At 37.9% G+C, this 26,588-nt stretch overlaps 1 protein-coding gene across 1 annotated transcript in view; it reads left to right on the top strand.

Moving 5' to 3' along the window:
* PALLD (palladin, cytoskeletal associated protein) overlaps positions 1-26,588 on the top strand; it is a 157,178-nt gene that overhangs the window by 117,238 nt on the left and 13,352 nt on the right. The window contains exons 11-14 of the mRNA XM_053459905.1: positions 17,675-18,358; positions 21,175-21,310; positions 21,888-21,989; positions 26,215-26,436. Coding sequence (XP_053315880.1) covers positions 17,675-18,358; positions 21,175-21,310; positions 21,888-21,989; positions 26,215-26,436 — 1,144 coding nt within the window. The remainder of the gene's footprint in view (positions 1-17,674; positions 18,359-21,174; positions 21,311-21,887; positions 21,990-26,214; positions 26,437-26,588) is intronic.

Raw genomic sequence — 26,588 nt, 5'->3', positions numbered from 1 at the left:
ACGCATTCCTGTATCGGGATAAGGGGCCCATGTCCCATAGACCATACTATGGAATTAGTACATAATGTTTTTACTTTAAAGGGGAAATGCATGTCAGTGAAGGGGTTTTAAAGGCACACATAAGCTAAATACAATCAGTTGGTTCCATTCAATGTCCTCCATCAAACAGGGAATAGATAGTACCATGCTGTCATAGCGAGTCTGCAGGTGTGACCGTGACTATATTGGCAGCTATGAGAAACTGGCTAGGTATGTGCGTGTGTCTGTCACTCTCTGCGAATGTCTGCCTGATAGGGATTTTCGCGTGTCTTTTAGTAATGTTTGGTAAAGATTTATTGGCTAACTGACGCATAATGGATTGCAAACTTTTGAGACTATCTATTATCAATAATATGCCTGAAGAAAAGACCTACATAGTCTCAAAAGCTTGCCATTCATTATACGTCAGCCAATAAAGGTATCATCTTTACCAAATTTACTGACACAGGGCACGTCTATGCCTATAGTGTCATCAGTGACTGTCAGCGCATGTCTTTTGTGTATGTAGGTAATAGCATCTTCTCAGCCTGTAACGGTGTGTCTGTTGGCATCTGCCAGTGCTTCCCAGACACTCAGTATGTGGGGTTGTCGGTGTTGTGGGTTTGTCAGTGTTTTGTCTGTTGTATGTGCCATTACATGATTCTGTATTTGGCTCTGCCGGTTTATCTGCCTTTCTTTTGGCAGGTGTGGCTGTCAACATTGGTAGTCGTGGCCATCACTCTCTGTACGTGTAGCCAGCAGTGGCCATCAATATCAGTGGTTATCAGTACTTGTACATGTTTCGTTGGATGGCTGTGTCTGGATGACTCCCAGTTAATGACCTGGAAGACTAGATGAGGCGAACGGTTCTTATCTGCCGTCAAATCCTATGTTTCTTACTTAGTGAATACCTGATCATTTTTTTTCGTATGGGTGGAAAGCTTGTATGTGACTACTCAAAATTGAGCGATCCCTTTAAATTATCGTTGAGTCCCTCTTGCAAGCGCATGGAGGCATTCTGCAGGATCTGTAGAACTTATATTACCTTCTGGAAGCAAATTGTTACTGAAGTTTGGAGATAAAAACATCATTATCTATATGAAGTGTTACATCTTTAGTATCCATCGATACTGATAGAGTAGGGCTAAGAGGTTCTCCATTTTATATCGGCCCAAATCATACCGATACATGTCTTAGTATTTATACTTTGCAAAAAAAAGGTGCTGACAAACATAATGTTTATGTACAGAAATAAATGCCGTTCATGTACATATTAACAATGTGTTTTTGTAGCGTTAATGCTTTGTTTGGAAAGTTCTTATTTATTTCTCTTTTCTGTTAGGCAATACTTTTTATGTTCTTGCTTTCACTGCTGGTGAACGTTAAGTGGACGCACATTTCTTATCGTCTTTATTGTGGAGTAAGCCCTTCATGTTTAACTCTGTTGATTGCAATTAAGTGATTAGTAGACAACCATCCTGAATCACATATCCTGAAGCCACTTATCTTAGACAAACATCTTGTATTCTGAGACAGAATACCGATGACAAGTGTCTCTGTGCTCGGAGGTCCCACCCTTAAGGGATGAATCACTCTCGCACACCATACAAAGAGTCTTATAACAGCAAGGCCAACAATGTGTTTTTATGCTCCATTTATTTCGTTTTTAGGTATCTTTTCTGGTTCTCATCTGTGTCAGCAAATTGCTGAGTCCCAGTAAGGGGTAGATGTGTAATCCTAATCTGTTGTCTTCCAAAAAATGAATACAAGTGGCAATGGGGAAAGCGGACAACTTTAATGTGTTAAATGAGTTTTTATTTAGCAGATGTTTAATCATATAAAAAATGATTACTATTATTATTATCTTTTATCTATATAGCGCCATCAATTTACGCAGCGCTTAATACAATACATATATTCAAAGGGTATGACAAGACCCAAATATTTAAAGGAAATGGGTTTCCAGTGCTGTGTATGCACTTTCTGATTAATAGTTTAATATCTTGATGTTAAAAAGAATGGCAGCTCTGAATAAACCTTTATTTTAACTAGATGGCCACAGCCGCTTTTAATCATTGGTTTCTTGTGACTTAATACATTAAGCAGAGGTTTGAGCTACTGTACTTGTATTATGCCTTCCAGTTTTTTGTGGCTGGAATATGCAGAAGAAAATCCAGAATAAACAGGGGAAAAAAACTATAAAAACAGAAAAGGGTCCAATGACATCATGAACGAACACAAGAAAACACATTGAGAGGCAGGGCAAAGCGCCAGCGGGAGAGAATCAGATCTGGAGGTGTTAGGAATGAAGCACAGACAACCCCTGGCACCAGGAGAGGACTGGCAAGTGGGCTGGAGGGACGGAGCACCCGGGCAGCTTTGATTTCCAGATTTGGGGCCACTGCTTGAAGATTCTTTGTGTTTTACTTGTAATTCCTCATAAAGCCAACTTGGGTTTCTAGTTTAACAAGAACTTTAGGCAGAATGTACACTCTGACCAGATCTCACCTGGCTTGTTTGTGGAGTTTATGTGAAGTTCCTCCTGGGAATGCGTGTTGGACAGCCCTGCAAAGTGCATATTGTATGTACTATCTCTCAAATGTCTTTAGGGTTCTTTTTGTGGGACTTGCTACCAGGACTGAGTGTTGTCAGCCCTCTCCTGTCTGGCCCTCCAGATCCTGTGGCCATCTATCTATGGATCTATCCAATCCACCCATATTTTTATGCTATAATAACCCATATTTTTTTCAGCATGCATAAAGATAACATAAATTACTAAATACGCATGTAAAACATATGGGCACATTTCCACGCAGTTCTCTGAAGAGACAAAAATCAGGTGAAATCGGAAAGGAAGAAAAGAACGAAATGATTTTAAGGGAATGTTTGTACTTTGAAGTCAGTTTTCCCACTAATAGAATATATCCTAGGCAGTTATAGGATAATTTTAGTGGTTGCACTACTTAGTAAATTAATTAACGAAACCAGTCTCCATAGATTTAGATAGAATATACAATAAATATGTTTGGGGAAGCTTTTCACAGTTGGTGGCAAACCCTGTTTTTACTCCTTCCACAAAGAGACAAATGACTAGACAGCCTTATAAGAAGACATTGGTCCAGCTCTGGCATATGGTAATGCTTATTTTGTATGTGGATACCGATGATTTATTCGTAGCCCCTGAGGCTACCTTTTATGGGTCCAACATAAAACTTGTTTGTTCCCTAACGTGTCCTTTTAAAGCAAATGTACTTGAAAGAAGATGCATCCTATTTTTATTCTTGCTTGAAAATGTCACAGTTTGACACATTGATGGCCGCATTTATCAGCGGAGTACAGTTTTCAGTGACTTCCTGTTCAAGTCGCAGTCTCAAAATAGAGTTTTATTAGTATTATAGGCTCAAAAGGGTGAGTATTGAGCTATTACTTCATTAAGTGGATGATGACCCAAACATAGCAAGATTCTAAATACACCAAAAAAAAGCCAATATGAACTCAAAATGAATGGTAATTTTGAAGGAAATGAAATAGCCTGTGATATACATAGTCTGTCCTTGTAACAACGCAGACCAGGTTTATACTGTATGGCATCTTTAATTACTGTGCACGACCGTCCCCTAAGAAACAGGACAAACATTCGGAGTGTTTAGAAAGTTCCGTCTGACGTTGGGTACGATGTCCCATATGACAAGATGTTAAAGTGAACTAGTCTGAAGACGGTAACCTACAATTTTAGAAACCACAGTACCATCTTACATAAAATACAGACATTTCTTTTCTTGCCAGGCATCTTCTGCATTTTTAATAAAATAAATAAAATATTTTTTTAATAATCTTTTAATAATAATAATTAAATCATGATTTGCCATAAAAATAATCAAAAAAACAATATGGGTGTGTACGTGTTTACTTTAGAATGCAGACTCACAAGTAGGGGCTTTTATAAACCCACCATTTCTGTAAAAAGTTCTATAAGGATAGATTGTAAGCTCACGTGCAGAGTCCTCAAATCCTCTTGTATTTGCATGTGTTTGGTTTTTTTTTCTGTTAAAACCTCAGAGTTAAATTGTAAAACACAGAGGAATGTTAGTGTTTAATTATAATACAGACAAGCAATGTTATATAGAATTTAAACAAGATGTTCTGTTACTCTTTTTTTGGGCACGGCTGTGGTTCTTACCACAGCAGTACTGGCAATGTTATAACTGAAGGGAGCTTCAGTTGTTGAAAAGGAACGAGTCTTTAATCTTCCCACAATAACGTATGAACACATTTTAGCTCTTACCTCAAATGGCTTTGATTGTAATGTTCAAAAAATGTTGCATTGATTCAACGAGAAAAGGACTCGTATAGTTTTCCACAACCACAGTTTTGAGGCTGGCATTACACTAAATAAGCAGAACACGGCACAGCTATTATTTTACTATTAAAAGAGGCACCAAAAAGAAAGCCCATAGTTCTTCAGCTGGTACGGGATAGGCCTGACACGTACTTTGATATGATGAGCTTACATTTCTTACCAACAGTCCTCAACCTTGAAGGACAAGTACCAGGTGATAGTTATTGTTCTCTTTCTACAGTTCCCACATTCCTAGCGTTGTTGGACAAGTCTGGCCAATGTTTATATAAATCGTCATGGAAATATATGGCGTGTACTGCATAAAGCCATTTGGTGCAAGGTGTTTCATTACATTACATGTATTTATAAAGAGCCAACAGATTCCATAGTGCTATGACAATAGGAAGAAAGTGAAAATGAACATTACAATTCACAGTCTACAAAATTGACAATAACATTAACACCCGTTAAGACATTCTAGTACAGAATGAGAAAAAGGGCCCTTCTCTTGTGGGGTTTCAATCTGTTAGGTGGTTGAAGGAGAATGAGAGGGACTACTTGGGTAGTCCCTTGCAGCGAGGATGATGTGGAGATATCAGTGGTGTGACCTTGAATGATAGGAGGACAGATGGTTTCTTCAGGATGCAGGTTTGAGTATTAGTAGCATAGACAATATACTTCTCTGGAAAGGTAGGTCTCTTCAAGTAGTGGAGAAGATAAATAGAATATGTTTCTGATATGCGCAGTATTTTAACAAACTGTGTGAAACAACTACACTAATAAAAAATATTGTTATGTGAAGGTTTAGTGTGTTCCCTTAACACCTATCTTCATGTTTACATGCGTAAACATATTTTCACCATTCCCATATCAACAGATAAATAGAAAAAATGTTCAATTTACAGTGAGATTTAATAGATACATATTAAAAAAGAGAAATTATACTTATATCTTTAAAATAATCCCCCAAGCCTTCCTTGGATTAAGTAGCTCCTCAAGTGATTGTATATAAAATATAATGAGAGTCGTGAACAAAACACATTTGGTATATCATTTAGGGATGTGTTATTCTCTATCAAGCAATAGAAAAAAATAAAGACAAGGGTGAGGTAATGGTGAAATACAAAGTCTTCGAATTATTATTATCAAACATAAATGATGTCATCTAACACCTCCGGGTGTGATGTTTTCATAATTACCCCACCCTATATATTTGCTCATTTCTCAGACTAAAATACAATTGTTTTTTTTTATGGAAGGTGTCATTATTTAATGGGAAAAACAAATGATATGTTCTCACCTGTCTGAAATAAATGAACTATGCCTTTTTGCAGGACACTTTGAGTAGATAATAATGTTTACCTCCTTTTATGGATTAAAAAAATAAAATTTTCCCGTGTGGATGAAATTTGAGATTGTTTTATAATTGTTTTTAAAGGGCTCCTTAAATCTATGCAGGTGAGGTCTTATGGAGTGATACAATGCAGATATGTGTGAGAACAAGCATGTCCACTCATCAGCACTAGAGAAAACATTGAGCTATACATATGCTAGCCATTATGGGCAGTCATTTCCCAACATCCGTTGCCAACTCCAAACAAAGACTTTATCAGTGGTGCAGTTCTACAATAGTCAAAGGAATTGACTGATTTCTTTCTTATCTACAAAGTAACTTGGCCATTGTAGATCTTCAGTCTGTGATCCTGGATCCATTGGATTTACTGGGTATATTACACTACAGAATACTCACCACTGTTAGTCAAAGTACCTCTGGTGAAACTAAGATCATACTTGGTACCGCAATAGTACCATGAGGCTACCATATGACTACTTAGAGCTCCAGAGTATGCTGCCAAATTTAGACACCTCCATTTGAGAATATTCATTTTGGTTTTATTTACATATAGAAATGTAGACTTCCCTTTCCTGATGTCTAAGTTTCTGCAGGAGTTAATGTAAAATCATTTGTTTGCAGAGATAACCCGCTTAATGTCACAATTAAACACTTGACATCGCAGGGTTGCTACAGAGTTAATTTAGTGGATTGAAGGTTGCTAATGCTTGTTGTTGCCATATGATAATTGTAGCCATCAACATTCCAGTGGCCATTGACATTAAAATATTTACACTGATAAGCATTCATTGTTTATAATCAAAAAGTTCAACTTCTCCTTAAGTTTTTCTTCTCCAACCAAAGTCAGCTCGGGAGACGAACCCGTTTAGACATAAAAACATGTTATTAGATGCTGCATGCAATGTGTTCTGCACGTCACATCACTCATGCTGTTACATTTCTGGCTGGGTCAAGCTAAATGGCGACCCTGTCATTTAGCTGACTGTTTTCAAAACTCAGAAGAAAAGAGTGTCTGTAGTCTATTTTCTACGCTTGTATTTTCCCATAAGCCTCTTTCATCACGTTATCCACTGAACTTTAATTAAGTCAATTTACCAGGTTACATTTGTTTTGTTTATTTCTGCTGACATATTTGTTGTATGGTCATAATCAACAATGACTAATAGTGATTAGACATTTCGTTCAAAGTAATGTTAGTTGCCACAGTCATACAAGTCTTCCATTGAAGACTATCCAGATTGGAGTAATAACAGCTCCTGCCATTCAAACCAGACAAGAAAAAATAGTTCGGACAACACCAGATTGATCTGTGTCTCTTTTAGGAGATTGGTATTAGTATTGGTCAGCAAGTTAACCGCTGTCATCAGAGGACACTTATCACAATGTTGTTGTTCTGCATCTCCTCCTATATGTACAATCAAGGTGTGTCTTGTGTTCACAATCAGGGTGCAAGAACGCAAACCAATTTATGTTTCTACGTTACACCAGCTTCGCTCCGGACAGAGATTATTGGTTCACTCTTTCAGTGTCCAGGTGTGTCTACCAAACTTACTTATGTTGGAACACGTACTCATAAAAGGATCAAATGATGCAATGCTTGTGTTTCTCTAGATTTCTCTCCATTTTAGGAGTCTAGCTTTCTGTTCTAATGAGTCTTGATTTCGGTTTCAAGCTTTCACTAGAAAGTAAGACTTCATCGAATAATTGAAACCCATGAACTATGCTATACTGTATATACAATAAATATTGAATCTTCAGTTGCCCCGCACTCTAATTCTATTAACTAATGTTTAACATTAAAACATCCCATCCTGTTGGACAGAGGACTTTTAATAAGCAAGAATCATGTTTCTGGCATGTGTTTTTTGGCCATTGTTGCAACACATGTACTGTTTATCCCTTAAAAGGAAAAAAGAATTCTAAAAATAAATAGGAGTTAAAGCTAAGAAGATGTTTAAGTAATGACCCATCATTATCTGTCATTAAAACTGCATTGAATACTTCCTGCTCTTCGTTTTCTCTGTCTTCAATTTACACATGATGTTAGAAAGGGCTTATTCCGTCTTGTCTTTTGAGCAAGAAAAGGGTATCATTTTCACCCTAAGCCGGGCGTTCAGTAGAAATATGTGAAGGCTTAAAGTTCAATAACCTGCAATTCATTCTGATCACTTAGTAAAGCTGCTGACATTATCTAAACCTTTGAATTCCCAAACTTTAACATCACGCCTAACCAGCTGCTGTCATTCCCCAGAAATGCCGAAGCTTTATAGACTGCTACTTTCTCCTACACTTACGTGGCAGAAGATATAGGTGCAACGTGAGATGTAAAAGGAAGAAGATGTTGAAACTACTAAAAATGTGTCTCTGTCCACATGCTAAAAGTCTAATGGTTCCAAGTGATCACACAACTCTGTACATTTTGAGTAGTATAGAAAATTTGGGAGCTATTGAAATATACAGAGCCGACCCTTACATGGGTCCTCTTGGGTCCACGGGACCCAGTCATCACATGACAGAGATGGCAATTTGCCGCCCCAAGCCATGTTCTTTCTGGCACCCGTGTGAGTTCTGCAACATTATTATCATTAAGGAGGAGCCGGGGTTCAGCAGGGTCACATCACAGTGTGTGTGTGTCTGTGTATGTTAGTGTGTGTCTGCTTATCTGTGTGTGGGTGTATTAGTATGTGTGACTGTGTGTGATGGTTGTGTAAGCGTCTCTGGATGAGTGTGTTAGTATGAGTGTCTGTGTGTGCTAGTGTGGGTGTCATATAATAGAAGTAGATGTTGTTTTGGTGGATGTGGGGTTTTTTGGGTGGGCAGCATTCAATTCTTGGACCCAAGTAGCACAATATCCTTTCTTGGCCCTAGAAATAGAGTCAAATGGTGCAAAATAATTTACAGTCAATACTTAACTGAACACCTAAGAGGGAACACCAGTCATTAGGGTATTGGTTAGAATATGACTCTTGTTTTTCTACAACACAAAAGTAGTTTGGTGTACTGGAGGGTCCGGTATTTTTGAAGAAAAGAAAGCATAAAGACATTACTAAAGTAACTTCTGGGCATCTTAATTCAAAGGTATGCAAACCGTAATCACATGCACAAATCATGGAAAAGTGTTTGACATATAGACTTATCTAGGTCAAAAGCCCAAAGTGAAAATACTTCCACATGGGCAGCCCATCCGTCAAGGTCGCTCTGACATTTAATTGGTTGTCAGAAAGGAATGTTCATCTTGGCCTCTTTAGCATCAGACGATGACTGCAGTTAATTAGTCTGTTTATAAAGACACTTTGTGCATGGCATGCACCATCTAAAGGAGTTTGAGCATGACAGCGGGAGGTGTTTAGCAAAATCTCCCTATTTATGGAATGTGAGACATTTTGACTTTCTTAGTGATAACGCATCCTCTAATGAAGCAGGGAAAATGCATACTTTTCCTAAACTAGGGATACACAACATGCAAGTTCACACGGAATGATCTAAAACATAGAAATGTTCTTGACATGTAGATACCATTTATTCACTGAGCATTGCAACCTGCTTGTCTTAGTTGGCCACTGTATCACATTTGTGAAAACTGTATGTGTCAAATGTGGAAATTGTGGCTGATGTGGACAGCTAAAAAGGCATATACGTTGGATTACTACCGTATTACTTTTTATATCTGCAAACAACATCACATGGGTTTATTCGGTGTACAGAGCTCAACAAATTTGATACTTGGAAAATGTAGCAAATCCATGTTTATTTATTGAGAGCCTCAGGATTAATCAGTAACACATGTAAGGAGATGTTGTTATAACCTCCGCCATCGGTTGGCCATGGTGACTTTGGTAGATATTCGCCTTGGTTAATTAGACACTTTGTTGCTACAGAAAATAATAATAAACTGGTAGAAGCCCACACAATGTGCAGTGATAGAGATGGTTTAATAGCTAAATTCTCATCAAGCCATGGCCATCCCCACTAATTAGTTTCTAAGGGTTTTTATAGATAAGAAACATGTTCTTTCCAGTAAAAAAATTGTATGATATATAACAGAAACCAGTGCTCTGGTAGAGGCACGGAAGATCTATGGGAGTGGGAAGGTCAAGATTTTATTTACCTGTAATACTCAAATAAATGCAACAAAGAACATTACTGTTCCTTTAAGACCAGTATCAGAAGAAGAGACTCGTCAAACTGGGGACTAGTAGTTTAAATGAGTTTAGTATTAACCATTTTTTATAAATCACATGATAATCTTTCAGATTCTGATATTTACTTTGATTCAGTTTGTTGTTTTTTTTTAGCCACATTTGTAGTTTTATCAACCATGTAACATGACATAACAAGTGCTAACACCGGGGTTAAGACATGATCACGTAATTCCAATTTCAATTTACTGATTATGATGGGGCAAGGAACTTACCAAGAGGCTCAGGTGAGGTCATTACTTATCCTGCATATCATTATATTTTAGGAAATATTCATTGTTTGATACTTTGTTAAGTACTTTACCTAGCTTTACAGCAAAATGGGATACATCGCCACATTTTACACAAATATCTGCCCCCTTGAAAGCAAGTTCAAAAAGTTCTTTGGGGGTATTGGAGATGAACATCTAGGTTTGAAATAGAATTTTGAAATACAGTTTACAGTCCAAAACTACTGTTTTTTTAACCAGTCATATCATGTTAACCAAAACCATATAATCAGCCTTCTAACCTGGCTCATTACTGATAAACAACTGACTGGGTTTGGTCAGTACACACAAATCTAGCGGCCCACTCACTTCCCACTTATAGTTAAGTTCTTGTTCTCACATGTACCATAAGCTATTGGCAATGCCTATACCAGGCCTGGTAGTAGTCTGTTTTTGTCAGTGCTTCTATATTGTGCTTTGTCCGTGTAGCTCTATTGAACTGTTATAAAAGACCAAAGGTAATACAAGATGGTTAGGAATATATTAATTGCTATAAGTTAGTAACATGTCACCATTAATGGACTAAAAATAATGTCTGGATGACAGTCCTCCAACATTTGTAGGTTAGAGGCTCATATCGCGGAAAGAACAAAGGCATGAAATCTGTAAAATGTACTGGCTCTTGTATAGTCACGTAGTGTACAGTTCCTGTAACAAGTTCTTGGCTTTTGGGCATACTGAGCTAATGTCCATCACGCCAGTGACTAGTAGGCAGCACAACATCCATACGTTTGAGGCCACTATGGAGAATGCAACCGCCTGCTGGATACATGCAGCCATACTTTCTATTTCCAGTAAAGGTAGTAAGAATGTAGCATGCAGCTGCCAGTATTCAGCATGCAGCTGCCAGTATTCAGCATGCAGCCACATGCACGTCAGCACATGCCCTACAGAGGCTGTGCTTTATGGGCTTCTGTGCTTAAAGCGCCAAAGTCTAATACTGGTCCAATCACATGTCTGCTTATTAAACAACAGGTATGCTAAAATATGTATTCCTTACATCCAGAAGTAGGTGAGAAGACAAATGTGAACCTGAACAGATATTACGTTCACATGCTTAAACATAAGTTAATGTGTTTATTGAAAATACATATAGCTTGTTTGTCAGTCTGTTAAATCTTGGAGTTATTTGATTTGATTCTTCACTTCATTGATGCTAAGATCAGCAGCAGCCTGTGGCAGAACCAATACAATTACTCAGAAAACTTGAGCTACAGGATGACTCATTTTACTATTCTGTTTCTATACCTGAGGCTAGTATCTTCCCTGGTATAGTTCAAAGATTCCTGAGTTCCATGTGCATCAGATCCCAAAATGATCTGTCTTCTGTTGTAGATCAGTCATGCCTGCCAAGTGTGCCTATTTAGGAGGGCTGGTGTCCCTTCTGGACCCAAATCCCTTTGTCCCTCTTGCCTCCCCTGATGTTCCTTTTTTAGAACGTAAGAGCGTTTGCTTGGTATGATTGTATCAGTGTTACTACTAAACCTAAACATCACAATATACAGGAACAGAAAAAAAATGTCTTGCCTTCTAGCCATGCCTTCAACCACATCCTCTAAAACAAAAGTGTCCCTCTTTGGCCGCTTGAAATATAGAGGGCTATGGATCATTGGCTTACCCAGCTATACCAAACTGGGTGATTCTATCAGTTTTTGGTAGCTTTCAGCTACCTTAATTAAAAATATCATGTGTGCTCCAGCCAGTGCCCCATTTATTGTTTCCTGAATGACAGCACTTATTAGTGGCAATGAAGGAAAGAACTTTATCATGAGGGATCATCTGGCCTTTTTTTTGCCAGTACAAAGTAATTGAAAGGTTAAAGTAAGCAAACCAAGGATTTATCCTTTATTGAGAATGCAGTGAATATCCCAGAATGTTTAGAGCAAGTTGTCAGATTTAAGAAAGTTTTCCTAATAAGGCGGAGTGATGTAACAGCCGTGGATGCTGGCCAGCTCTTCCACACTCCTACTGTTTACCTAAACGGCATACCAATGGAAACATGCCACACAGCATCTTAGCGCTGGATATATATAGCAGGGATAGTTTAGTGGAAAGAAAACGTTTAACTCAGATTTATATGGAATGGAAATGAGCGTTATATTCTAGTGGGTACATTATATCTTAATGTTTTTTAAAGTAGCATATTCATATCATGTAGCATTATTTATTTATACATGCAGATAACGCTTGCCCATTTCTAGAGCAAGTGATTAGTTATTACCCAACTCAAACTTATTTCGCCTTACCACTCCCGTGTGTCATTATTTCAGGTTTACCTGTTTTGTCACCATACTTATTGGCTTCTTACAAGCAGTCCCTATTGTAATAGCGCTACTGGTGCCCTGTTATAGTGTTGTATAAAAGCAATTGGGTGACTTGTACTATTACACTATTTTTTTAGTAGCCATAGAGGTATTTGTCTTTAGCTAGAAAGTTGAAATATCAGCTCCTTCCCGCGTGAAATAAATCACACAGAAGAAAAAGTACCACTTTGTGGACGTGAAGACCACGTGGAATTCAGCCATGTGCTGGCGCGTGTCACATAAAACCCCATGTATTCGTAGAAATGCTTATAGGTGTTTATCTCACTGATAATATAATGAAGAGCACAGTGCTTTTGCGTACTGATGCTTCCTGTACAGGATTGTGTTTCTTGGACCCTGCGCCTGAATGATGTCAAACACACAGAGTAGGAGGGGGTAGAAGGGGAGTGCTTGGGGACTTCACTTCGCAAAGAATGCTTTACAACAGGCCTGTTAACACAGAATCTCTGCTATCTGCACCAATGTAAGTAAAATATTACTTTTACTTAACCTTTCTCATGCTAATTTCCCTTCACATATTCATTCATTTTCCTTATAAGCTATAATTTTTTTTAATTCCCTGTTTTATGGTTTTGTTTAATATCACAGTATTATTTTTACTAAAAGAATTCTTCTTCGAGAATAACGGGTGATCGTTCCCACTAACGTAGACAAGGTTACGGTTGATTCCCGAGCCGCACTATAGAGGATCATCCAGGCTGGGAATGATAACTTACGAAATACAAAGTTTCTCAGCATTATACACTCAGCAGGAGTTAATTTGCAGCAATGCATGTTTTGATCATGTATTAACCTGTGATATAATTATAACTTCACTGGCATTCTTTGATGATTACCTCTGCTCTAGTTTGTTGAAAGGAATATAATAGCTCTCTCCTCCTCCGAGCTTTGCAGTCTCTCATTTTTCGTCAATCTCTTGACTTGTTAATTACACCATGGAGAATGGTGCTTCTCTCTTGAGCCTGCCGTAAGGAACACTGACATTCAGGTATTGTGCTGAAGAATGTAAAGCGGGTCTTTCATCTATGGGTCATTCTGCAGTGTTACCTGCAACTGGTACGGGCAGCTCATTCTGACACAATGATGCCTAGCTACTTTTCTGGGATGCTGGGATAATAATTGGAGTTACGATAGCCTTGGCTGGGCTAGATTTGTTACACAGTTCCACAGTCGTTATATGACTTGGTGACCCAGGTGTTCTTCACATGTAGTTCTGTGGCTGTCTGACCGAGTGGGATGTATATTTCCAATTATTTGGGCATGATGTTTTGTGTTTTATGCGTTGTTAGGAAATGTTAATGTCAATGTCAAGTTCTGCTTCGTTTCCCCCTGAAGCTGCTCTTCCTTTTGCGCTCATGTGCAGCTGTTAATACTTTTTTGGGGGTTGGCATTGAGTGATACATAGGATTTCTATTGTTATTTGATTTTACAGGCTAACAATATCATAGAATGATTTTGGATAGTGGAAAAGAGGGTTTTTTTTGAAAACGGAATGCAAAAGCATACGTGATCTACAACAAGATTGATTTCTTAGAGAGGACCTTACGGTTTGGACATAAAATCCTGTTATTTGTCTGTTGAATGCTGCAGCGTGACTTTCAAGGTTTTTGAAGAATAGATAAATAGAGCTAACATACACATAGGTATCTGAAATTGAACATACAAAGTAATTACAGTGGATTTTAAAGTTCTAAATCGGCTCAGAGTCTTTTCACATCTGGAAACTTAAAGCGCTGCAAGATGGTGATATAAATAGGAAAAATTCCCAGAAATGATGTTTTAAGATGTCTCCTGATCCCTGCGGATCTTCAGTCTGTGGTTTGTCCATGAGATCAGTCGTCGTAATACTGAGAGAATTTTATTGCCACAGATATGTCTTGTGTAGTGTTAGAAAGTTATGAAAAAGGAAAACATTAGAAGCCTATTCTGTCCACACTATCACCTTTTAAACTTTAATCTCTATAGTCAGTCTACCGATAATAATCAGTATTATAAAGCACACAACATAATATATTTAAGGTTATATGCACACAGGAATTCTGGTGCATATAGGTAAAAAGCATTGGTTGTTATGGCCATGGCCACAGTTCTACCATGTTGCACCAGAATGTGACTATCCATACTACGTTCTAGAGTTAAACACATCCAAGTGAGAAGGTTGAGCTCTGTATTGAGTGTGAGAAGAATCCGCTATGTAAAAGGGATGGGTCACATAGAAGTGCAAGACAATCCTCGCAGGGGTGATGTGTATCAAAGTTGATTTTCCTGGCACGTACCACCAGGAAAACGGTAGATAATAAGTGAAAAATAGACTCTAGAAACTTCTTTTCTGTCAGTGTATTTTAGTATATATGGTCAGATAATGATAGACACCTGTTATACACAGTGTGCCAAGACATGTACGAGAGTTTCCAATCCATTGTGCTTATCAGAGCCATAACTAGAGACCTCAACGCCTGGGGAAAAGTCAGAGCTCATGTCTGGGGCTGATGTCACATTTATTAATGGTGTTAATATTGCTTCCATAGTCCTTCCCAACACATTTTATCCCATACAGTGGGTATTTCTCTACCCAAGGCGACTGCCTGTTGCTAACATTTCACTGATTGTTGGTAAATAGAGCCTTTTGTTGAAGGTGAGATGTTTTATTGGGCCAACATAGAAAAATGAAAAAGCTTTTGGATCTTCAGATGTTTCTTCTTTAGTTGGAATGGAACTTTCATTATGTTGGCCCAATAAAATGTATCAAATTCAGCTATCTAATTATTGGTGAACAATACTATTTTTCCAACGTAATAATTTTTTAAGGCATCACGTAAAGACACAGGATATAGAATATACATATACTTTGTTGAAATGTCAGCTGAAACCAGTGACGTAACGCAAACTCCTGCCCCCACCCCCTGCTAGCTGTGTTGGGGGCTCCTCTCCATGTGTGTATCCTGGATCTAAATAGCTGTGTCTCGGTTCATGTTTTTGAACCTTTGATCCTTGTACTCGCTCCAATGTCTTTATGTTATGAAGCAAGTAGACCAAATTTGGCTCAACACATGAGGCAATGGTAAGTTAACAAGCATTTTGTGTGTGCTTAGTAATAAAATATTATGGTCACCATTAACAGTGGATTAGAACCAACTTTTAAAGGATTTACTTCTGCACCAAGACTTGGGATGCCTCTATGATCCTACAGGCGCCTATGTTACACCCCTGGAGGAAACCTTCTCTGTTCTATATACAGAAACATCTATGGTTCCCTTTAAACATTACCTTAATTACCTTTGTATAAATAATAAAAACCAGGAAGATCAGAGCTGGCTTCAGGTCAGTGGCTTGCCCTCCCAGCGTTACGAAGTATGAGCTTTCACAAACAACTACAAAGTACAGTGCCTTTTTAAGGTGTTTCTCTGCTGCAATGAATTTTATTAGCCCCTTCGACTTCATAAAGCAGGAGAAAAGTATTTAAACCTGTGTGTCTTGGTTTATGTCAAAGATTTTTGATGTGATGGTAAGAACTGAAAATCAAGAGCATCAGTATCACAAAGTATAATAACGACTGATGGATGTGTTACCCCTTGGGGCAGATAGTGGCCCACACTGATCATTATGTACATTTCTGTGATGATTTGTTGGCTGTTTCATAGAACTTCAGCTCCATATGTTTGCTTGAGCCCCACTAAATATGTTTTGAATTATGGTATTTTTTTCAAAGTGGAAAATGTAAATTACAGTGAACGGCAAAGTTATTTTGTGGTGTTTTCCTGTCCTTTGGAGATATATACATAAGACATTCTAAGGTCACTGAACCCCAGTGTAAATAAACGATATAATAGAAATAACAAAACTCTCAAGGGCACAAAACATGACAATAGAGAACATATTTATACTCTATACTTTATATAAGAAAGTAAAATCAATCCATTAGTTAAATGTTAGTACATAGTAAGGGGCACACAAGTTGCTGTCAGTGACCATTTGTGGTCACCCCCTGCTTGATAGTCCTGCTTATAATTGAGTCTATTTACTAGATGAAGAGTTGACAGAGGAGTTTGCAGGAGGTTTGTGGTTTCAGTTCCATGACTATGCATTATGAAGGTCCAAGCCTTATACGCTTCTGCTGCAGGAAGAGCTTGACTGGCCCTGTGTAGCTAAATTCAGTGAAATGTCTTCAAAATCGTTCTTTCAGAGCTTATCGTGCCATGTTTATCATTAAACCTATATCACACTCATAAGGGCTTTTTATGGGATTCACACTGACCTTGATTGCTAGATGGGATGCCACATGAGTTGATGCTGGCACTTTGCTTGGATCTGCTTCACATTTTAATAGAAACTTGTTTTTCTTTATCATGCCAAGAGACCACAGTACAATTTTTTTCCTCCGATTTTTTTTCTGGAAAATGTCAGACACTGTTCACTGTTAAAAATGCAAACAAAAAACATGTAATAGGTCCAGGTAATACTACTTCTGAATAGGGTTGTAAGGCACACAAGCTGTTTAATTACCAGCCATATCAATGGAAAGCCCAGGTGTTATTATCCATCAACTGAATATGCTGTTTCCAAAATCAAGAATACATTCTGTGGCAAAACATCATATCTAATATTTATCTAAAAGCTCAGGAATTTCACAACTGAACAAAAGTGAAAGTTTCTTTGATGAAACGGTTTTATTTCATCTAACCACAGATGGAATGTGAGATAACAAATAACTGAAATGCAGAAGATGCTTTAAAGCCAACAGTTGTTTATAGAGAAGGTTGGACAGAAAAATCCCAAAAATCCTGCAAATGTAGATGGCTTTGGAATATCCAGTAGGGCAAATAGTTTATTTAAAAAAGAAAATTATACGTATGCTTAAAGGGATGGAGTCAACTCTCTTGCAGTTAGATTATTATACGTGGGGTCACTTTTAATATTTACAGTATTTAACATTTTTAAGATGTTTGTACAACAGTGTACATTTATGAGTACTTTAATGTGAAAACCTGCTATAAATGTCTTCAATAAAAAATATATTGCCTTAAATGGGAATGTAATTTTAAGTTATGCTTGATTTTCGCCTACATAGTTATGGTTGGTATTCTATTTGTTATTAAGCGCATGGTACAACGGTATGTTCCTTAGAAGCTGTGAAACTGTTCAAATAATTTTATTATTTCTTGTTTTTATAGGGATACGCAGATAATACAGCAACTGCAGAATCAGATACGTCAAGAGAAAGAATCTGGTGGGTGGAAGCAACAGACGAGCATTCAGCAGAATACCCCACCATCCCCATCGTTCCCTCCACCACCTTCTTTCCAGGAGCTGGAAGCCAGTCAATTTGTCACTTCTCCTGTGCAAATGAGTGTCCTTAACTCCCACAGTTCTCCTGCAATGCAGCCAGCAAGCTCTTTCAACTATGCTCGACCTAAACAGTTTATTGCAGCCCAGGGTGCCTCTGGCTATGTGACACCGTCTTCTGGATCTTCAACATCTAGCTTACCATCCCCAATGTCACCATCGACTCCTCAAAAACAATTTGGTAGGGTTCCAGTGCCACCTTTCTCACAGCCCTTCCCCAATGAAGGAGAACAGTTTTGGTCTCCAACATCATCATCTCCACCACCTCCCCCACCTCCTGTCTTGAGTCCAACAGCAAATTATTGTGTTCAAGATGCATTTCCGCTTCCACCACCACCTCCACCACTTCCTGTTTCTGCCCCTTCACCTACATACAGTCCGTCCCCTTCACCAACTGGAAGAGGTCCTAGTTCCTGCCATAGTCCTGCTGCCTTCCTCAGCTCTATGTTGCCATCCCAGCCATCACCTGTTTCATTCAATGAGCTTGGTCTTCCAAAAGGCGTAATGCCTCCGTAAGTATTCTTTTATTTTATTTTGAGAGGCTCTCAAAATATATCAGAGTTGGGGAGGGCTTGTAACTTTTAGCACGCCAAACCTGGTCATATAATACTTACAAACCCATTTGTCAGAAAATACACTCAATGTGCATTCTTCAGTTCTACGTTGTGCACATTTTTCAAAAAAGGGACTGCAATGAAAGTCCATGAATGATGCATCTGAAGCATCCAGTCACGGTAGAATTTCTCCTAAAAGTCTTTGATGATCTAGACTCCCTGCAGAGTATGTGCAGTGTTTAAGGAAACACACAGTTAAAAAATGTGAAAGCATCGGGTAGCACAGCAGCCAGTGGGATATTGTTACATGTTCCTACTTCAGCTAATATACTAGGATTTATCAGTACGCCTACTTGAGCACAGGTGTTTAGTGATGATAGCTTTTAGGTTGTGGCTAAAATTTGCCACCAGTGTCCTTTTTTATGAGGATATAGAATGTGTTCCATACTCAGACATGCTCAGTTTGTTCCAAAGTACGTTGTAAAGTCCCATCTGTGCATGAAAAAGTTACCTGGGCCATAATCATTTGATAGATTTCTTGATGTCATAATGAGGTGGTTGCCACCTCTGAGCCTCGCAGAGCTCTTTTCAGGATCAAACTGGCTCTTTTACTTAATACTATTCAGAAACACATACTGCTCTACACATATACCGGTATATTTGATACACATTTTGATTTTTTTCATTGTAAATAGATTTTAGGCTTTTCTAGTTTAATGGTAAATGCTCACAAATGCGCTGTAATTGTGAGTTTCTGGAAACACATATTAACAAAAATTTTAAAATCTAAAAAAGATTTATTTTTTTATCGTAACTTGCCCAGAATGTTACATAATATATATTACATGCTATCTGGATTTGGTTATAGTAATATAAATCGGTCATAGCAGTAACAAAGTAATTTAGTTCTGTTTAGGGAGCTTCAGTAAAACGTAAATCCAATATCATATGAAGATATTTAATAGCGGTACTTTCTTATTTTGGTCCCTTGCCAACTTCATAACTATCTACAGCTTACATAAACTTGTTATCAGTATCTCATATTGGAGTGACTCAGTCCTGCAATGATATCATATTTTAGCAAGATCCCTTAGGGGGGTCAATAGAACCTCTTTCTCATCCCCCATTCATTTTCTGGCTTCCACCATCGGACTGCTCCATGGTGCCTTCAAACAAGACTAAAAATTATAAGGATGTTATATCTGTTTATGAAGTACAACTAATAAGATACATTAATTATTCGGATATAAAATAACTAGAATTTAAATGATAATCGATACAAAATCATTTCAAGTAGTGATATTTATTAACACTTTGAGATCTATTTAATGCTGATTTCTACCTATTCTGAACTGGCAAGTGGCTGGGTGGGATCTTCTCTGGAAATTCACCCTTGATAGGGTCTTCTGATAAGGACAAATTGTGTGTCTGAGGCTCTAGGGATCTTGTTTCCGAGAGCCCCCTAGCTAATTTATCCTGTTGTGACGAACATTGTTCAGTCTTAAACCCATTCATTTATCCTCCATTCAAAGTAGCTTACATCAATTTGCAACTTTCGTTTGGCTACTGAAAATATTACCGCTAGCAAAACCATCTAGTCGTGTCTTTTCATGTCTTCAAAATCCATGAGTTTATGTTGAAAAAAAAAGAAACAACTGAATACGACAGAGTTGTCCATCTCTTTATAAAATGCATGATTACAGATAATTAGAAGAGGGATTATGGTTCATTATTTTCTAAAAAATAATTCCTTAATGGTACGAAATAAGATTGACCTTGAAGTATACTCCAGTAATCAGTTTAGGGCTTAGATTACAATTCTTGTATTCCGGCATAGATGAAATTACTGCTAAATTACATTACCCTTTATTGGCACAAATTGAAGGTTTTATGTGCGTTAATCGCTAACATTCAAAGGGTAGTTTGGCTGCATTATATAATATCGAATGATATTACATAATATCGAATGATATTTAAATAAGTACTCCGAATGAAGGGTGTGCAGTTTATGAAGCATTATACTACAATAATACTTTTATATGTCATCCCCAATACTCCCGAATGTGTAATTGTGACCTGATGGCGCAGCTATAGAAGAGGCTTCTTTATTAGAATATTTCTCTTGAGGAAAAAAAGAAATTGGCAGATCAGCTAACGTGGTTAATACAATTAATATTGTATATACCGGTGTATATATACACACACACACCGATATATATATATATATATATATATATATATATATATATATATATATAATCTGTCATGCACTTTGAAGCACATGTATGGCGGTAATGGCTTCCGCAAGCATGGTTACAATGTAATTGCTGTTGATATTCGTGGGACCCGTAAGCAGAAGGAAGGTTTTCTCCTGTTGAGGGAAAGACTGTTCCAGCGAGTTGAATAAGTTGCTGAATTTGCATGTATTTATGGTGAAATCACCGTTGTCCTGCTGCACTTCATTGAAAGTGATCTCCAGGGCTCAGTGTAATCATACAAAATGCCAAATGAAATTGCTTTGACCCGTAATAGTGATAATGGGCCTTTAATTCCATACATCCTTTAAACACGGAGTATAGTTGACATTTAGAGTTATCGTGTTTCCAGCATGCCTTTATTATTAAAATATATAGGAAGGCAACTGCCAGATTAGAGTACAATAGCAGGGAGTTTGTATTTAGGGTCTCATGTACCAAACTTGTGCGTTTTGTGTCATGAAAGGTTTTGGTCATAGTAAATAATAGTAAATATCTGTCATGTGTTTCCTCCAATAGAGGCTTCCCAAAGAGATCCGGCCGCACCACCCGCATAGCATCAGACGAAGAGATACAGGGGACAAAAGATGCAGTCATACAAGATCTGGAGAGAAAGCTGCGTTTCAAGGATGAATTTCTGAACAACGGCCAGCCGGTAATGCACTAGGAACACATAATATATATATATAGATATATATATATATCTATATATATATATTGTAATAATAAAATAATATAGGAGCATAGCTCACACCCTGGCAAAGAAGAACCAGATGGTAGCCTTAATACATCCTGTGTTATCATCCTCTATGTCTATATATATATTTGTATTATATAATAAATATATATATATATATATATATATATATATATATATATATATATATATACTGTATTTTAGAGAATGGTTTGTGATATAAGGTTTGGGTCATATTTACAAATATTTACCAAAGTGTAGATTAAGGGCAGTCATCAGAAATATTCCGCTGGTTTCTATGTTGGTTGCTTAAAATTTACCTCTTTGTACCAGAATTGTGTGGGGTTTGCTGGGAGAACTATGGCTGGGGTATCATCTGGACAGTTTCTCCAGCCCAGTCGAGCCTATCCTGGGAAGCAGTATTTCAATCTGCATTCATGGTATTTTATTTCTAGTTTCTTGTGCTACAGTGCTACTAATATATTTTTATAGGAAGTGTCAGATCACAATTGTCATGGCGGTCTGTTTGTTTTAGAAATTAACCTATGAAGAGAAGATGGCTCGCAGGTTGCTTGGAGCTGACAGTGTTGCCACAGTCTTCAATATCCAGGAGCCAGAAGATGATTCAAACGCGCAGGTACAGCTCAAAAAAATAATGTACAGGAAATTTGGGTAAAATGTGTAATCCATCGTTACGTGCAGCACCCATACAAAATAATGGAAACTTGTTACATACTTTTTTGTCAATTCTCACAACACAAATGGGTCCTTTCCGTATGTAGTCATACATAAGGAATTTTTATAGTGCATTCCCCCATAGCTAAGATGTGGGAAATACCCACATATAATTGCTTCTTATTTGGAAAAGACAAATATTTTGCTTGCCGGCCAGCCAGTCCCTCTATTACCATCGGAATGTGTTCATAAGGCTGTAAAAAAACAAGAAATAAATTATTCACAGATGAATTATGCATCAAAAAAATGAATTATGTACACAGTATCAGTAAGTGTAGGGTTTTTTCTTTTTATTATTCTTGATGTTATCTCTTTTTTTCCTCTGGCAACTTGTTTTTCTTTCTCTGGTCTCTTATGCTAGGACATATTCCAGCTTCATCTTAATGCTTCACCCACAGCCTTTAGTGAAACGTTTACTTAATAAACAGTACATTGTTCGCGGGTATTTATTTATTTAGTGGCAGCTAAAACAGGAAGTGTTGGATGGTCCCAGATAAAAGCAGAAGATCTCTGTTTAGCTCTTCAGAGAATGACTATCCATGTTACCGCAAGCAAAACCACATAATCTCTCGAACTATGCTAGCAAGAACTGTCGAAACTGGCAAATTCACACTAAGCACATATCTATTTACATTTATTTTTGTTACTGGGGCCAATAAGTTGGCATTACCAGAGTAGAGGGCAGAGCGTTGACATCACATGGACTTACGTACTAAGCCCCCCCGGTGTGGCTGCAAAATTAGATTTGTAACTTGTTGAAGTCTAATAATTCCTTTCTGCAGACACTTCCGCGGGGGTTAGTTTAAGCTATTAGCTGTCCCGTTAACAGTTTATTACAACAGGATAGATACGTTCATAAAAATCATCATCTAATGAATAGGCTCAACAGAATAAATGTTAAGCTCGGGGGGCCTAAAATAGTTTTAGGCATTTTAGAATTAGCATGTTATGGAGCAACTAACTGTTTGCCTGTGGGATGCTCTGGTGCATGTCTAGCACTTACGGCCTGTAGTCCTGCCATAGATGCCAACTAAGGTGCCATGAATCTAGAGGAATGCTTGCATTGCGTAGTTCCAAACATTTCAATGGACAAGCATGCTAGTAAAAACCATAGAGCTGTCCTCTATAACAATAGAGCTGTCCTCTATAACCATAGAGTTGTCCTATATAACCATAGAGCTGTCCTCTATAAATTTAATATAGGTGGAATTAGTAGTGTACCCTTAGATATAGAGCAGACATTTCTGGATGAGCCTTGTCTCAGTCTCATGGCAAACGTTTTTCAGTAGAGCACTTTGGATGTTAGCCATGATAGAAAAGGTAACGCATATCAATATTACTGATAACGTAGTCAACGTTCCGTACACCCTGCAGGCACATAGATCCTGTGAGGTGAAGCAAAAGTCACCCTCCTCATCCCCTTTCATCTTGTTTTCTACCTTTCCAGGAAGTTGCCTCTCTCGATGACTCTGTAGAAAGACCACTTGATATGCAAAAGGTTATTTTTTTTTCCTATCTCTCTCTCTACTTTTCTTCCTCACCTCTCCTCACCTTCTTCTCTCACCACTCTACTCCATCCTGTGTGAATGTTTGAGTATCGTGACTCATATTTAACCGTGTAGAACCAAGACAAAAGCATTTGTAGAAAAACACGACGATGACGTAGCTATTTTAAGTCACTGAACGTAGGAAAGGTTCGTTCTAATAGTTACGGTAAGGAAGAGAAATCCCAAAACATCAGTGTGTGTCTGTCACGCATGCGATAAATTGTATTAACCGCATGACGTGAGTGTTTTGTTTGCTTTCAATAAATGCCTCAGAGCGCTCACCATTCTAAATACGAGTACTGACTCACTTCTGAAAAGCACACAATAAACACAATGCTCGTGTTTTAGATAACCTGCGCCACACTGGATACAGAAATCCCTGTATTCATAATATATTGTGTAAAAATATATATATTTATATATATATATATATATATATATTAAAAATAAGCAGGCGATGCAATCATAAAAGTGACGGGGATTGTCTAATTTGAAAAGGATAAGGGAACTTTCACCATGTCTCTAAAAAGACAGCCCAGCAAGGTGATCCAAATTATAATGTTTGCTTTGCTGCTCTAATTCAACGGATAATATCCGGCTGCTCCGATTTAACTTCTATTCCAGTCGGTATTTATTTTTAAAAAAGTTGATCCGTATTTAATCAGCTTGGGAAAATAATCAAAGGAAAACTGTACAAGCTTAACACGCGTCGCGCCTCACTGGGCGCTAACTTTCACCATGCGGTTACTTAAATATCTGACGCTGACATCTCATCTGTGACACTGACGTAGCATCAAAGGGGAACCGTTTTTTGTTACTAGATTTTTTTTCAGGTTAAAAATGAGCTTTCAAAATATTCTACTGTTTTCTTTTTAGTTCTAGAAAGATCCTGTTCAAAATATTCTGGCAATTTTACGTTCCTTATACCGCGTTCCATTCTGCAGTATTTGCCAGAACCAGGGTGGAAATCCTCGATAGGACTTCTCGAGAAATACATTCTTTAGAGAATAGTAGAAAATTGTGGGGATTTTAACACCTTGCAGTTACAGAAAGTGAAAGGAGACAAAGGTGAAACATAAGTTGTTGTTTTTATTTATGGCATATTTTACCGTAGCTTTTGGCCACCCATCCGCAGCCTCTAAATGGAATGTGGTCTTTGGAAAGGTGGACAATAATATACTAGATGTAGAATTATTAATAGACCATGGTGCAGCAAGGCCTACTTTTTTAGTTTAGTTTCTTTTAATTGTTTTTTAATTGTTAATCCCCTACAGCGCCACAAAAACAGAGAAGAAATGCTGTCGCGGTTATGTTCTTCTGACATGACCTTGCAAGCTTCTGTAATTAATGTCCACAGAGTCATCAGGGCTTTCAGAATTTGAACTATGACCTCATGCGGTATAGATCAATTTTAAAGCCAAGGTCACCCCTGTCGGAAATGAAATAAAGTGTAGCGATGTTAAAATCACACAATTCACAAATTCTCTGCATTCTGCGTGTTACCTTTAAGAGTTAGCCGATGAATATAGACGATCAATAGAAGCTGTTTAAGTCAACCTTCAACGTTGTGTCAGTTCTGAAGAGACCGGTTTGCTGATTATTTTCCCTCGATCCAACAAAGTAAATTCCCTCTTTTGTACGTAGCGCTTACGTACTGCAAATATTCATTAAGTCGCGTTTGAAACTATAGCAGCTTGCCTTTATAGTGGATGTTGACTTAGCGTGACTGTTGGCATACATCTGCTTGCTGTTAAATTGAAGAAAGATTAGTAGTGAATGGGGAGTGTCGCACGGAAACAAGTCCAGAGGCCTATATCGCTGAATGAGATAGACCAAGAGTTTGAATACATATCGGGGATGGAGGAGAGATAGCCCTGTAGCCGCTGTGCTGCTTCCAGCTCGGACACGGTGTTTATAAAAGGGAGCTTGTGTCTACGGCAAGAAGTCCAGCTAATCCAGCTGTGGAAGTAGCCCCAGCCTTCTTGTGGGGAAGCTCATTGGGGATGGCCAGAGACAAACTCATGAATTTTATAGAGCGCTGTTCACAAACGTAGGGGCTCTGCTGGTCCTACCAACGCCAGGCCGCGTGTTATGGAACACAAAGCTCAGATGCATGTGTCAGTGAGAGTCCGCAAGGATTTATGTCATTATGGAAATTGGTAATGTAGGTGAATGAGGACTCAAACACGCATGTTATCACCTTGCTAACACATGCCCAGTATCACAGATCACAGAGCACACACCCGTTATCCTACACATCTCACATCATGTTGTTCTAAAATGTATTTTTATGTTTTGAAGAAAACTTAGTGTTTCCATATGTCAGATATTTAGTCACAGTTTATAATGTCAGCATCAATAATTAGCTGTTCCTTCCAATTTGTTTGTTGGACACATTTTGTGCTACTTTACTACTCGCTGATGATCAAAAGTTTTTTGTATTCAACAGCCCAAGCCAAAGGCGGCCATCGCTGTATCCAGTTGAAGTATATGTGTACTGACTGTGATAAATAACCGACATATACATATTTCTTTATTTACATTTTTTGGTATTCTGCTTTTTTTTTTAAACTCTGGTAGGAATATAAAGTCTCCAGCTTTGAGCAGAGGCTCATCAGTGAGATTGAATATCGTCTGGAACGTTCCCCTGTTGAAGAATCAGACGACGAAGTGGAACATGACGATGAAGAAGTAGAAAACGCTACACCACCTCAATTTGAGACAAAATTGAGGCATTATAAGATTTTTGAAGGAGTGCCAGCCACCTTCACATGTAAAGTTACTGGCAACCCAAAGCCAAAGGTAAGACATGAGATATTGTGTGTGGATGTATATTGGTTTTGGTTTATGTATATATTATATATATATATAATGTATTTTTACAAACAGATCACCACCATTTTCATCTAATTTCTGGCAGGGCATTATTGAGGCTTTTTCCATCAAACGTACTG

This window comes from Spea bombifrons, chromosome 1 (assembly GCF_027358695.1).
Source record: "Spea bombifrons isolate aSpeBom1 chromosome 1, aSpeBom1.2.pri, whole genome shotgun sequence".
Classification (NCBI taxonomy): domain Eukaryota; kingdom Metazoa; phylum Chordata; class Amphibia; order Anura; family Pelobatidae; genus Spea; species Spea bombifrons.
Note: the sequence above shows the minus strand (reverse complement) of the source record. Positions and strands in the feature narration are given on the sequence as shown.